This window comes from Mesoplodon mirus (genome assembly GCF_964341445.2).
Source record: "Mesoplodon mirus genome assembly, chromosome: 4".
NCBI lineage: Eukaryota > Metazoa > Chordata > Mammalia > Artiodactyla > Ziphiidae > Mesoplodon > Mesoplodon mirus.
Window position 1 is genome coordinate 112,862,932 of NC_138979.1, and position 12,666 is coordinate 112,875,597.

The 12,666-nt window shown below is 47.2% G+C and overlaps 2 protein-coding genes across 2 annotated transcripts; both read left to right on the forward strand.

Annotated features, from left to right (window-relative positions):
* The first annotated feature begins 299 nt into the window (after positions 1-299).
* On the forward strand, positions 300-6,924 carry METTL17 (methyltransferase like 17). The gene is made up of 14 exons (XM_082619666.1): positions 300-424; positions 576-729; positions 818-952; positions 1,867-1,945; positions 2,182-2,263; positions 2,775-2,848; positions 3,309-3,403; positions 3,768-3,838; positions 4,030-4,137; positions 4,409-4,477; positions 5,173-5,223; positions 5,480-5,572; positions 5,797-5,981; positions 6,135-6,924. The coding sequence occupies exons 1-14, from the start codon at positions 344-346 to the stop codon at positions 6,238-6,240; spliced, it is 1,383 nt and encodes a 460-aa protein (XP_082475792.1). The 5' UTR covers positions 300-343; the 3' UTR covers positions 6,241-6,924.
* Positions 6,925-8,346: 1,422 nt separating this feature from the next.
* SLC39A2 (solute carrier family 39 member 2) lies at positions 8,347-10,539 on the forward strand. Its single transcript, XM_082618446.1, has 4 exons — positions 8,347-8,591; positions 8,780-8,910; positions 9,156-9,203; positions 9,650-10,539. Exons 1-4 carry the CDS (start codon positions 8,477-8,479, stop codon positions 10,280-10,282), a joined length of 927 nt encoding a protein of 308 aa, XP_082474572.1. The 5' UTR covers positions 8,347-8,476; the 3' UTR covers positions 10,283-10,539.
* Positions 10,540-12,666: the final 2,127 nt, after the last annotated feature.

Below are 12,666 nucleotides of genomic sequence, written 5' to 3' on the forward strand. Positions count from 1 at the left end.
AACACAGCTAGTTAATACAAACAGAAACTCTGCCTGTCTCCGCCGCGTTTCTAGAGACCGCAGCAAAGGGCCCGCCCCTTCCCCCTCCCGCCCTCGGAGGCGGAGACAAATCCCAACATAAGAGTCGAGGCCACCTCGCTTCCGGCTCGCTACGTCGGAACTGAGGCGCACGTATGCTCTTCAAGGAGATTTTACGTATCGATTGCTTATTGGCTACTAGCAAGCACTCGTTCTCCTCATTGGCTGATTCTGCTCCGCGCCGACGTTCCGCGGAGGATGTTCCCCGCGGCGAGTGAGAGGGTCACTGCACCTATATTTCCGGTGCCGGTTCACCTCTGGCTCCATGGCGACCGCTAGAGGACCGGCGTATCTGCTGACATTAGGCAGATGGCGCCGCGGCCTTGGAATAGCTCCCCAGTCCCGAGTGAGTGCTTACTTTCCCTGCAGTCGAAGAGTCTGTGGGTCTCAGAAACAGCTCCGCTCCGAGGAGGAGCGCTCTCGGCCGCCCCTCCCTTAGCCAGCGTCCGCAGCCATGCTTTCTGCCCCCCAATCAGCTTTTCTTTCCCCGCCTGCAGGCGCTCGCTGCCCTCGTGCCCGGCGTATCCCAGGTGGATAACAAATCTGATTTCCTGAGGAAGAGGCCCCATCGCCGGCACCCCGGCATCCTGCAGCTGTCGCGCGTGCGGCTGCCGCAAGTATTGGTTGACGCCACGCAGTTGCTGCTGCTGGGTGAGTAACGGGGGGAAATGGAGGCTCGAGAAGAAGTGGAAACTGGGCCTGCGTGCAAGTGATTCCACTTTTCATCTTTGGTCCTTAGAGAGCCCGATGCCCAATATGGAGAAGCAGGTGCAAGCACTGACCAATTATCTCTGGAGTCGGCATTTACCTGTAGAGCCAGAGGAGTTGCAAAGACGGGCTGTCCATCTTGAGAAAAAATTCCTGGAAAACGCAGGTAGGGCTTAAGAATAAAGAGTAGGCCAAATTGAAAAAGCAGAGGGAAATGAAGAGCAAGAAATAATTTCGCAGTCTCTTAAATAGATACTGCAATTTCTTATTTGACTTTCTGGCGAGAGCAGTTATTACAATGATGCCTTACTAAGAGAAGACAGATTATTTCAGAGATTGCGCTTGGGGCTTGAGTAAAAGTCAGTGAGTGCTTCAGTATCCTGTCAAAACTTAGATCTTTGGTTTTGTCCTCCAAGTCCACTGGATTAAGACCATCTAAGTTTTTGTTCAAGTAAAATAAAGTTCGTGTCCAGTACTAAAACCCACTACAGGGAAAGGAGAATAATTTATCAGGTTATTTTTATGGTTATGAGTTGTCTCTTATTAAGAGACCTGCCTTTTATTCATCTCGTATTCTCCAAACTTCTCATAGTATCTGGTTCATAGTAGGTGCTCGGTAGATAAGATAGTATTGAACAAAACACAATCATGAGACTTTAGTTTTTCAAGCCCCTTTCCTCCCTATAGGAGCATTAGAGACGTCACAATATTAAGTTTTGGGGAAGTGAAGAAATCCACAAAATACTGTGTTTATTCTAGCCTTTAAATTTTTGTTACACATCCTTTTAATATAGAACAAACCTGTGGGATAGAGTTGGTTGAGTTGAATAAACTGCTGTTAGAGAAAATATACTATCTGATACACTTTGGTGGTGGTGATCATTGTTATTCTTACCTGAAATTTTTCTCTAGGTTTGACTTCTCTCTTAAGCTTTGAGGCTTTTCCCAGATGGGAATTGGGGATGAATGGGCAGGCAGTCTATTCAAATATTGGATCTGAGGGCAGGCAGTCTATTCAAATATTGGATCTGAGCCCTGTTCTTCCTAGGTCCTCACTTCCAGTCCTTGTTCTCACCCCAGACTCATGTCAGATGGAAAAACTTTGTAGAGGAGTGCTGCATGCTCTGCGTAGAACTACCTATCATTGGCAAGAGTTGAGGTAAGTGAGACTAGAAGGGCTGCCGAAGAAGGAGACTTGGGGAAGTACAGTTACACAGTTTTGTGTTTGAAAAAGTGACCTGGCTTGTAAGCTTCCCTAGGACTCTTCTGTGTTGAGAAGTGAAAGTGTTGAGCTGGAAGAGCCCTTTCCAAAGATTTCATTTCCTAAAAGTCTAGAGGCTAGCTACGGGATAGAGGTTATTTCCCAGTGGTATGACTCTCTGGTTTTTCTGGCAGCTACAATGAGGGACTGAGCCTGGTGTATATGGCAGCAAGACTGGATGGTGGCTTTGCAGCAGTCTCCAGGGCATTCCATGAGGTGAAATTTGCTCAATTTCCTACAGTCAGTTCCCTTATTCATAAAGTAGTTTTCTGGAGTAGGATACTTGGGACGTTGCATGTGCATTTTTTTTTTTTTTTTTAGGAGGTTCTCTATCCTCTGAAAGGATTTTTTTTTTTTTTTTTTTTTTTTTTGCGGTGCGCGGGCCTCTCGCTGTTGTGGCCTCTCCTGTTGCGGAGCAAGGCTCAGCGGCCATGGCTCACGAGCGTAGCCGCTCCGCGGCATGTGGGATCTTCCCGGACCAGGGCACGAACCCGTGTCCCCTGCATCGGCAGGCGGACTCTCAACCACTGTGCCACCAGGGAAGCCCGAAAGGAATTTTTGACCCAAGAAAGGTTTAGAAGCACTGTTTTAAGAGCTTTCTATTCTATAAAGCATTTACATTGAATCTTGAAAGGCATTCATATCTCATTTTCTCTGTTGTGGTCCCCTAATTCATGTTTACCAAGCGTCTACTTTCCCCACTGTGGGGTGTTGTATATTTCTTTAGATCCAAGCTCGACTTCCAGAGTTCCAGCCACAAACCTTGATGGACTTTGGCTCAGGTACTGGCTCTGTCACCTGGTGAGTATCTTTCTCTTTCTCTGTCACTTCTAGCTCTATAGAGCCATGCTTACACCACATCAATATCAAGAGACTGGAGAACCAGAGGGAGAACAGGAAAGTTGGGGACTGGAATGTTTCTTCCCTCAGATTAGACAAGGCATGAGAAGGTATATGGATTAGGGCCAGAACATAAAGAAATGTCAAGTGAAAAAAAGATCCGTGATTAGAAGGATAAAAAAGGAAAGAAATTTAGTCTAGGGTGGAGGTTTTACATATCATCAAGATTTTTTTGTGCACAAATAGTTTTTGAGTCTGCCTTTTTTTAAGGAGTTGTAAATGAAATAAGAAAATAACACTATTCGTTTTTCCAACTATTTTAACATAGCACTCTTTCTCCAGGGGTGGGTTGGGAACAGAGGGGTCTCTTGCAGGGATGACTCTGTCATGAGAGCTGGCGATTTATTTTTTGCCATTTTAGGGCTGCTCATAGTACTTGGGGCCAGAGCCTACGTGAATATATGTGCGTGGACAGCTCAACAGCCATGTTGGAATTGGCAGAAAAGCTACTGAAAGGTGAGGACAAAGTATAAGGAAGGGCTTTTCCAAAGTTGAAGGAATTAAAGGAGCAAAGGAGTACAAGAGAGGGTCTTTTATTGGGGAGGAGAGGAGAGGGCTAAAAGTTAAAAATGAGTCTGATCTTCCAGTGCGATAGTCCAGCAGAAGATGCTGGAGGCCTTTGTTGGACTGTGAGTGGGTAGGATAAGAATAACAGGACAGGTGACCCAATATTCTCCCGGCCCTTTTTTATAGTTGCTTACTTTATTGCATCTCACCCTCAGCTAGCGTTTTTCTTTGTTCTTGGGGCCATGTTTCTTATCGGAATGTCACTTCAGTTTACACCTGTACACTCATAGTTGCCACATCTCTACTTCTACAGGTGGTTCAGGATCTGGGATGCCTTATGTGCCAGGTGTCTTTTTCAGACAGTTTCTGCCTGTATCACCCAAGGCAAGTGGCGATGTTTTAAAGTATACTAAATGTGGAGTATGCACATGGAAAACTGTGGCCTTGGCTTTGCAACCTAGTGTTAAGTGTTAGAAAATAAAAGAAAGCAGAAGAAATTTAGTGGGATAGACCTTTGTTGTACTCTTGGAAGAGGGAGATGTCAGGTCTGTCATGTTTGTTGTCCTGTGCACCAGGTACAATTTGATGTGGTGGTATCAGCCTTTTCTCTCAGTGAACTGCCCAGCAAGGCCAACCGCACTGACGTAGTCCAAACCTTGTGGCGCAAGACAGGTCATTTTCTGGTGAGTAGAAACCCCTTTTTCCCTTCAAGTTTTAAAGCAGCTTCATGGGTTTCATGCCTTTCCTTCTCCCCATTGGAGCTTGTCTTCATTCTTGACCATATTTTTCTTACATAGATCCCTTTGTCCCTCTTTTAGGGTCTCCATCCACATCTTATGTATAATGCCCATTTCTTTTAGGATCCCTATTCCATCTGGGAATGTTCTTACAGAGCTCCTGACATTTATGTTTTCATGTAATTCGGGGCTTCTTATTTTCCCCTTTTGTAATCAGATATTGGTGGAGAATGGAACAAAAGCTGGGCACTCCCTTCTCATGGACGCCAGGGACCTGGTCCTTAACGTAAGGTTCTTTCTCCTTTTTTCACCTTACCCTCCATACCCTACCTATTCTCACCAGTTACTGGCACGCCTGTGAAAACTGAAGGGACTCTGTCGTACAGTGGTGAGGATAACTCTCAAGATAGTAGGCATGTGAAGTCATTATGATATAGGGTAGTGGTTGGCAAACTTGGGCCTGTGGGTCAGATCCAGCCTGCCACCTGTTTTTATATGAGCCGTACTTGTTTGTGTGTCTGTGGCTGTATGTCTGTTGTCTATGGCTGTTTTCACAGTACAAACGGCAGTTGAATAGTTAGGAAAGAAACAGGCCTCCTCTGTGGGCCTTTTAAAAAAAACATGTTTGCCGACCCCTGATCCAGGGCATTTCTGAGCCGAGAACCTTATCTCTTTGGGACAGTATGAGCCAGTGTATAATCATAAATTTAATTGTTTTATAGTGGGATCTTTTTGAGAGTGGAGGTTGCTGACAAGGGAGAGCACCATACTATGTGCCAAGTTTCTGCCTTTCTCCTGCTGCAAAGAGAAAGTTCTTTGTCTGGAGTATTAAAGAAGCAGCCAGCTTAATTCAAAGAACATAGTTAATAATTACCAGAATTGAATGTTAGAGGAGTCCTCAATTTACTGAGTACAGAGATTGAGTTATGAGAATAGACCCCTCAGGCCCAACCTAATTTTTTTGACTTCCTTTGATTTCAGGGAAAAGAGAAGTCACCTTTGGACCCTCGACCTGGTTTTGTCTTTGCCCCGGTGAGTATTACTTCTCCCTTTCCCAGCACGCAAAGATCTGAACTCAGCTGTGGCCAGGAAAAATAAGAGAGTAAAGCTAAGCCACCTCCAGTACTTTGTGTCCCTATCCAGTTTCTCTCTTAGTGATTCCTCTGGCTTTCCTACCCTCTGCTCCTGTGCTCCCTTATCCCTAGCCCTTCCTGACTCTCACTCTTAGTTTTTCAGTTTTATGATCTGTTCTTTTGTCTTACCTCATGTCTTTTGTTTGTGTTCACAGTGTCCCCATGAACTTCCCTGTCCCCAGTTGACAGCCTCTAAGCCCCTGGCCTGTAGCTTTTCCCAAGCCTACCATCCCATCCCCTTCAGCTGGGTATGTACCCTGGGAATACTGTGGTAGGGAGAAAGTAGCCTGGGAGAGCACAATGAAAAAGACTCAGAGGCGGGAGGATTTGGAAAATTCAGAGAATAGCTTGGAGATTTTAGGCCCTGAATGTGCATGACTTACAGAATATGAAAAGGGCTGCATGAATGAGGTTCAAATTTTTTTTTTCCCTTGTCTTTTACCTCTAAGCCATCTCTATATCCTTATCTTAGAACAAGAAGCCAAAAGAGGAAAAGTTCTCGATGGTAATCCTTGCCCGAGGGTCTCCGGAGGAGGCTAATCGCTGGCCCCGAATCACTCAGCCTGTTCTTAAACGGCCACGCCATGTGCATTGTCACCTGTGCTGTCCAGATGGGCATATGCAGCATGCTGTGATCACAGCCCGCAGACATGGCAGGTATAGAGGGTGTGACCAAAATTAGTGGAAGGTAGCAAGAACCTGCAGCCCACATTGACCCTCTGTTTTATATAGGAGAACCTGCAGCCCACATTGACCCTCTGTTTTATATAGGAGAACCTGCAGCCCACATTGACCCTCTGTTTTATATAGGGATTTGTATCGCTGTGCCCGTGTCAGCTCCTGGGGAGATCGTTTACCTGTGATCACGCCGTCTGAGCTTCCTCCATCACCTGCTCAAGATCCCCCTGAGAGTTGACAAGGATGTGTAACGTGTTTTCTTCCATCATGACTGCCAAGGCTGAAGCTACCTGGTATCCAGGATAGGAGTGCTGGTACTTTTACAGCAAAAAACTAGTTAAAATAGCCTCCATTATAGTAGGCCTTATTCTTTTAGCTCACTTGGCCATCCTCTCACAGATGCTTTTCTTTCTTGTTTAATTGCACTTTGCAAATGATTGCCTTCTAGCTAGAATTATACTATGCACCTGGTATTTACACCTCCAAGGAAACACTCCCTAACACTCCCTTCCCTTGTGAGCATTGTTCCTTCCATGAAAGAAGGTCACCATGTGATAATCTCAAGGACCACCAGAACCAGTCCGGAGAGCACCTAACACGAGCTTTGAAATTGTCTAGAAGTGAAGAATGCAAGCTTGCATCTACCCTGATCCTTATCTATGGCCCTATTTTCCACTTGCAAACTATAAGACCCCTTGCTGTTCTCTCTTAAGGGAGGGCACAGTCTTTAGGGCATTAGCCTGCTGTGGCCTCCTTTGCCTGGCAAAGCAATAAAAGCTACTCTTTTATACTTCACCGAAAACTCTGTCTCTGTGTCTCTGTTCAGCACCGGTGAACAGGGCTGAGTTTCAGCAACAGTACCCCTATATAGCTGTGTTTGCTTAGGTTTTAATAATAATTAAAAGTTTTCAAAGAATGGAAATGGATCTTGTGATTCTTAAAAGGTGTAGAAGTCTATTGTCTTGGCCTATCCTATAATGAAGAGAATCCTCAGATTTTCAGTGTTTCCCACACAAATCTCCAGCTCACCCTGTCCTGGAAGAATCCTGCTGCTTCCACCAGATTCCAGGACTTCCCACGGAGTCCTGGAGATAATCTGGAGTAGTGGGGAAAGCCATCCCCAGCTCCCTGAGAACTGGCTCAACAGGTCTCAGGGTTGTTAGGCAGGCCACCTGAATAGGGGAATCAGCAGCTGCTTGGCTTCTATTTTTTTCTCCCTCTTTCCCTTTCAACTTTCTCAGCTCCCTCAGAGTTCAGTTCATACATTTCTCTCGAGTTGATTCCCCTCAGGCCTGAATGTATACCCTCAAATATCCAGGCAGGAGCCTTCAGTTTTCCCTTAGGCCTTGCTGTTTCAGAGCTAGAGCAACTTTCTTTGTCTTAAAACTCTCAATCCCTCTTCTATAATTTATATTAGGAAACAGGCGTAGTCAAAAGTTGCAACAGGGCTTCCCTGGTGGTGCAGTGGTTAAGAATCCGCCTGCCAATGCAGGGGACACGGGTTCGAGCCCTGGTCTGGGAAGATCCCACATGCCGCGGAGCAACTAAGCCCATGTGCCACAACTGCTGAGCCTGCGCTCTAGAGCCCGTGAGCCACAACTACTGAGCCTGTGTGCCTAGAGCCCGTGCTCTACACCAAGAGAAACTACCTCAGAGAGAAGCCCGCGCACCACAATGAAGAGTAGACCCTGCTCACCTCACCTAGAGAAAAGCCCACGTGCAGCAACGAAGACCCAACGCAGCCAAAAATAAAGTTTTTTTTTTTTTAAAGTTATAACAGTATTGATGTTGTAATACTAGAAATCTTCCTTCTAGCCATTTCCATGCCTGGAGCTATTTTTCTGGTGTTACAAGAGAGGGGAGTCCCCCTCCTCTGCTAGTTCCCACAGAGTGGTGGCAGCTCCACTTCCCAGGCCCTCCTTACCCCAAGTGGCCCCAAATCCCCTCTGAAAGGGTGCAGTTCAGGTATCAGCATAGCAACCTATAAGACTTGAGGTGGGGTAGAGAGGGTATGGAAGGCTTAGATCAAATGTCCTGAGTGAGCCAGGACCAGATTGTCCCCAACACAAAACAGCTGGGGAGAGCTACCATAGACTCCCGTTTTGGGTTAGAACAGCCCCAGACTAGAACTAAGACTCCACAGCCCTTGGGTTAGAGCATTGAAAAGGAGGAGAAGACACAGCACCAGGCTGTGCCTGGCAGGGAGTCCGGAGTTTCTGATTTCTAAATTCAGGAAGGCGTCAGCCAGGGGAGGGGCCTCCATGTAGGGGAAGGGCGGGAAGCTGGGGCTGGGCAAGTTTTCTATGCAAGGCTGCGCAAGAAGAGGCCGCACAGACCAGAAAGAAGACCCAATAGCCTTCTGAAACTCCAAAGAGTGGACGCTCCAGCTTTGACCACCTGAGACACCACTCCTGCTGCAAAGATTGTCACTCCATTTGTTATCCTGAGGCCTCTACTTACCCTGTACCATAAGGATGGAGCCCCTACTAGGAGTAAAAGTTGGCTGCCTGTTTTCCCTGCTGGTTCTCACTCTGGTCTGTGGCCTTTTCCCCATCTGCTTCAAATGGTTCCAGACTGCTTCAGCCACAGGTACAGCCCGACCATGTCTTTGTCCCCATAACCTAAGTCTGACTCAGCCTTGTCACCCTATCCTGATATCTTGCTCTGATTCTCTCATCATCCCCAAGCTTGGGACGTGGGGTGCTGCCTGTGGCTCTTTAGTCATTGTTCTCTGTCTCCTCTTTGGCAGCTGGATTGTAACTCGTGCTTTTTATTAGGTCGTCACCGCCGGGTTCTCAGCCTCCTGAGCTGCACTTCTGCTGGCATTTTCCTGGGAGCGGGGTTCATGCACATGACTGCTGAAGCCTTAGAGGGAATTGAATCAGAGATCCAGAAGTTGGTGATACAGGTGAGCAGCAGAGTTGCTAAGCTGCAGGGCTGTGAGGCCAGAATGGTGAACAGAACCAGGAGTAGAAAGGGGGAAAGTAATGAAGCCAAGGACACAGGAGGAACAACAGGGAAGATGACAGCTCTTGCGTGGAATGATGGAAACAGATCATATTGGCCTTTAAGGAAAGTGATGGAGCTGAAGGCACAGGACAGGAAGCTGAGCTGCTCTTTCCCTCGTCTAATTTGTGCTTTTTTTCTCCCTAGAACAGCACAAACAGTGGGGGGAATTCTGATGATGCTGATTCAGCTTACGTAAGTATCTCCCACCAGCCCCTACCTGGAGAGTAAGAACCAGAGATGCCTTTCATGCCCAGATCTTTTTGAGAGGATTTATGTGCGGAATTCCAGGAATTCCTTCTGCTCCTCAGCTGCGGCATTGTGGAGGAAAAGAGGAGCCACCCAATCCTTTTGGGCTTATGAAACCCCAGAAAGAACTCTTGTTTAGCCTTCCATTCTTTCTCTGGACCCTTTGACATGCTTCATATCATTTTCCCATATTTTTAAACCTATTGATATTGTTTCCCTTAGTTCCTCTGGTATTCTTGTTGTCGAATGTCCATGTCTACTCTTGGCTTCACTTCCCTTTTTTTTGTTCTATTACCACACTTCCCACTCTCTTCAGTCTCCCAATCCCATGTCCATCCAATGCAGTTTCTTCCCTTCCTTTCCCATCTCACAACCCCTCTTTCTGTTCCTAGATGGAGTATCCCTATGGAGAGCTCATCATCTCCCTGGGCTTCTTCTTTGTCTTCCTTTTGGAGTCCCTGGCATTGCAGTGCTGTCCTGGGGCTGCTGGAAGATCAAAAGTGCAGGAGCAAGAATGGGGTATGGCTAATGTCCTTGAACCCCATAGCCATGGACCTCTACCCTCACCATCACGAGGTCCCCTGCGAGCCCTTGTCCTCTTGCTCTCACTCTCCTTTCACTCCGTGTTTGAAGGTCTAGCTGTGGGACTGCAGCCAACAGTCGCAGTTACCGTGCAGCTCTGTCTTGCCATCCTGGCTCACAAGGGGCTCGTAGTGTTTAGTGTAGGACTGCGGCTGGTGCAGGTAGGCACTGGATCACGTTGGGCCATGCTCTCCATACTGTCGTTAGCTCTCATGTCCCCCCTGGGCCTAGCCCTAGGGCTGGCTGTGCCTCAGGGAGTCTCTGAAGGGGGGCAAGGCTTGGCCCAGGCTGTGTTAGAAGGCATGGCAGCTGGCACCTTCCTGTATGTCACCTTCCTGGAAATTCTGCCCCGGGAGCTCGCAGGTCCTGAAGCCCCTCTGGCCAAGTGGGGCTGTGTAGCTGCCGGTTTTGCTTTCATGGCCTTTATTGCCTTGTGGGCCTGAGAGATTCCTGACTTTTCTGATGGATCTAAGATGATCTCCCTCCCCCCAAGAGATGCCTCCCAAATGACCTTAGCCCTCTGACATTTCTTCACTGAGACAAAGTGACATTCACTAGACATCATTCCATAACCTGGACCCCAGCTTTTCCCTACGCGAGATGCCATTTCTCATGCAGGACTGAGAAAAGGATGTTTCAGTTGAGTGCCTATAAATTAGAGGACTGATATAAAGACCATCACTCCAGATTTGACTCTTGTCCCGTTTATCCTACTGTGTGTAATAAAATGTTCATTTTATCCTTCCCCTTCAGCCATGCTATCCTTCATTTCTCTGGGTTGTCTAGGAGGTACCTGGTACAGGAGGTGGTGGAGTGGAGAGCGGGAAGGGTGAGTGTGGGATGCAGTCTTATGTTCTGGAATTGGGCCTCCAGCTATTCTGTCAGTTGCAGGCCATGCCTCTCAAGACATGGGAGCACTGTTGAAATTGCAGCGACCTTCTACCACCTTATGCACAGGTGTTGAGAAATAGCCAGAGTTCCCAGCATTTAGAGAGAAGAGGTTAAAAAACAGAAACCACAGGGATCTAGATTTTTTTCCTGTGCTAACCACACCCACCTCACCCCCAGCGCCTATTATCCGTCTCCCACAAAATGTCCAACAGACTCTTGAGATAAAGCTAAATGGAGCCTATTTCCATCGGGTTCCTATGTTTCACGCTGAGCCCTGTGTGGCTTCAGGGCCACTCTTGCTCTTCTTTGAGTCTCTGTCTCTCTCCAGCTGCCTTGTGCTGAGGGATTAAGAAGCAGTGTGTTTGGAGAGGGAGAAAGGCACCAGAGAAATGCCTGGGGTGATTACTTGGCTCTGCCACGACTTAGCGTTTTCCTTCTGCATGCCTGACCTGCCGCTAGGGCTCCAGCCCCTCCCTGCTAGACAGTTTGCCTTTCAGTGGAGTAACTCCCACAGTGTGTTGCTTCTCTTAGAAGCTGCTAAGGACATATACATTATGTGCAACTGAGGAGGAACAGGATGGCTGTTGCCCAGCCCCTGACCCACAAGATGGAGGAATATATCAGACTTAGTGGAGAAATTGGGAAAGAGAAGGTGTGCCCTGTGAGCTCAACAGCTTACCACTTTGCCCCTTCTCATATTTTCGGTGTGGAAGCCCAAGTGGCCTTAACATGGACAAGGTCTCCTGAGTTTCATTCTTGTCTCAGTCTGTCCTCTGTCCATCCCATTCCCCTCCCCATAAATTAAGGTACACAAACCTCCTCACCAGCCCAGCTTACACACACAGGGATCAGTGAGAAGGCAAGCTTCAGGAAAAGCTAACTAAAAATGTCTGACCTGGGAAATAATTTCCCTGAAGCACCATCCTATTCTGTTTTCCCTTCAGTATTAAATGCTCTCACGTGGAATACACTCACAGGTAGTAATAATAGAATTTCTACATTGGGCACCTGGCACTGCGCTATTGCTTTCACATACATCATCTCCCCTTCCCAACCCTGCCAGGTAGATCTTATCCCTGTTAAGTCTAGGGAAGTGCATTTAGAAAAGTGAAATAACTTGATAGCTAGCTGGGGTTCAAACCCGTGTTTCTGTGATTCTAAGAAAAGCTCAAGATGTAGATTCTCTTCTTCCTTACCTTTCCCTCCCCATCTTCTTCGTTAGGGTCTCATAAGAAAGCAGAGAACACATTGGATAAGTGAGGCAAGTTTAATAAAGGGAGTATATAGAAAGGTGTGGGCAGGGTTTAGACAGAGCAACAAAAGATGGTGTAATTCCCTGGGGGTGAATAATAACAACGCTGTTACCTAGGCTGAACAGGGGGAGCAGCTACCAGAAACTAGAGGGCCATCCAGTAAGAGGTGTGGCCTTGGTGCAGGGATGCAAGCAACCTGCAGGGACTTGACCAGGAGGAAGCCAGAGGAATACCCTCACTCTCCTTCTACTCTCTGACCTACTGTCAACGTCTCCTGTTGGCCATACCCAAACCAGGAATGAAAGAAGCCAAACCAAAGAAGCCAAGGACGAAATTGTCTGTTGGTGCACTGCAGACGCGTCAGCCTTGTGAGGTACAGGTCCTAAAGAAGTCTGGAGAGGCAAACAGAATACGTCCCACACACCATCGATTCTCTGCTGCTTTCAACTCAGTGATCTTGCCCAGACTTTAGAAGGAGAAATTGGAAGGGGCATGATTATATGGAAGTTAGAGAGCTACTTCTGGTACAGAGGATTTGTATGACTATAGAAAGGAGGCTTGAGGAGAAGCACATTAGATTCCGAGGCTCTTCACATGTTTCTGGGTCACTGATGCTATCAGCATTTGAGGTCAGTGAGCAGAGGCTGGAGATTTCAAGCATGGGTGGGTCATGCATTTTTTGC

Excerpts from the sequence above, each read along its gene's own strand:
- SLC39A2 (XM_082618446.1), top strand. The coding sequence starts at position 8,477 with ATGGAGCCCCTACTAGGAGTAAAAGTTGGCTGCCTGTTTTCCCTGCTG. Across the intron at positions 8,592-8,779 it reads CCAGACTGCTTCAGCCACAG|GTCGTCACCGCCGGGTTCTC; the intron begins GTACAGCCCGAC and ends GCTTTTTATTAG. Across the intron at positions 9,204-9,649 it reads ATGATGCTGATTCAGCTTAC|ATGGAGTATCCCTATGGAGA; the intron begins GTAAGTATCTCC and ends TTCTGTTCCTAG.
- METTL17 (XM_082619666.1), top strand. The coding sequence starts at position 344 with ATGGCGACCGCTAGAGGACCGGCGTATCTGCTGACATTAGGCAGATGG. Across the intron at positions 3,839-4,029 it reads TTCTGCCTGTATCACCCAAG|GTACAATTTGATGTGGTGGT; the intron begins GCAAGTGGCGAT and ends CCTGTGCACCAG. Across the intron at positions 4,138-4,408 it reads GCAAGACAGGTCATTTTCTG|ATATTGGTGGAGAATGGAAC; the intron begins GTGAGTAGAAAC and ends TTTTGTAATCAG.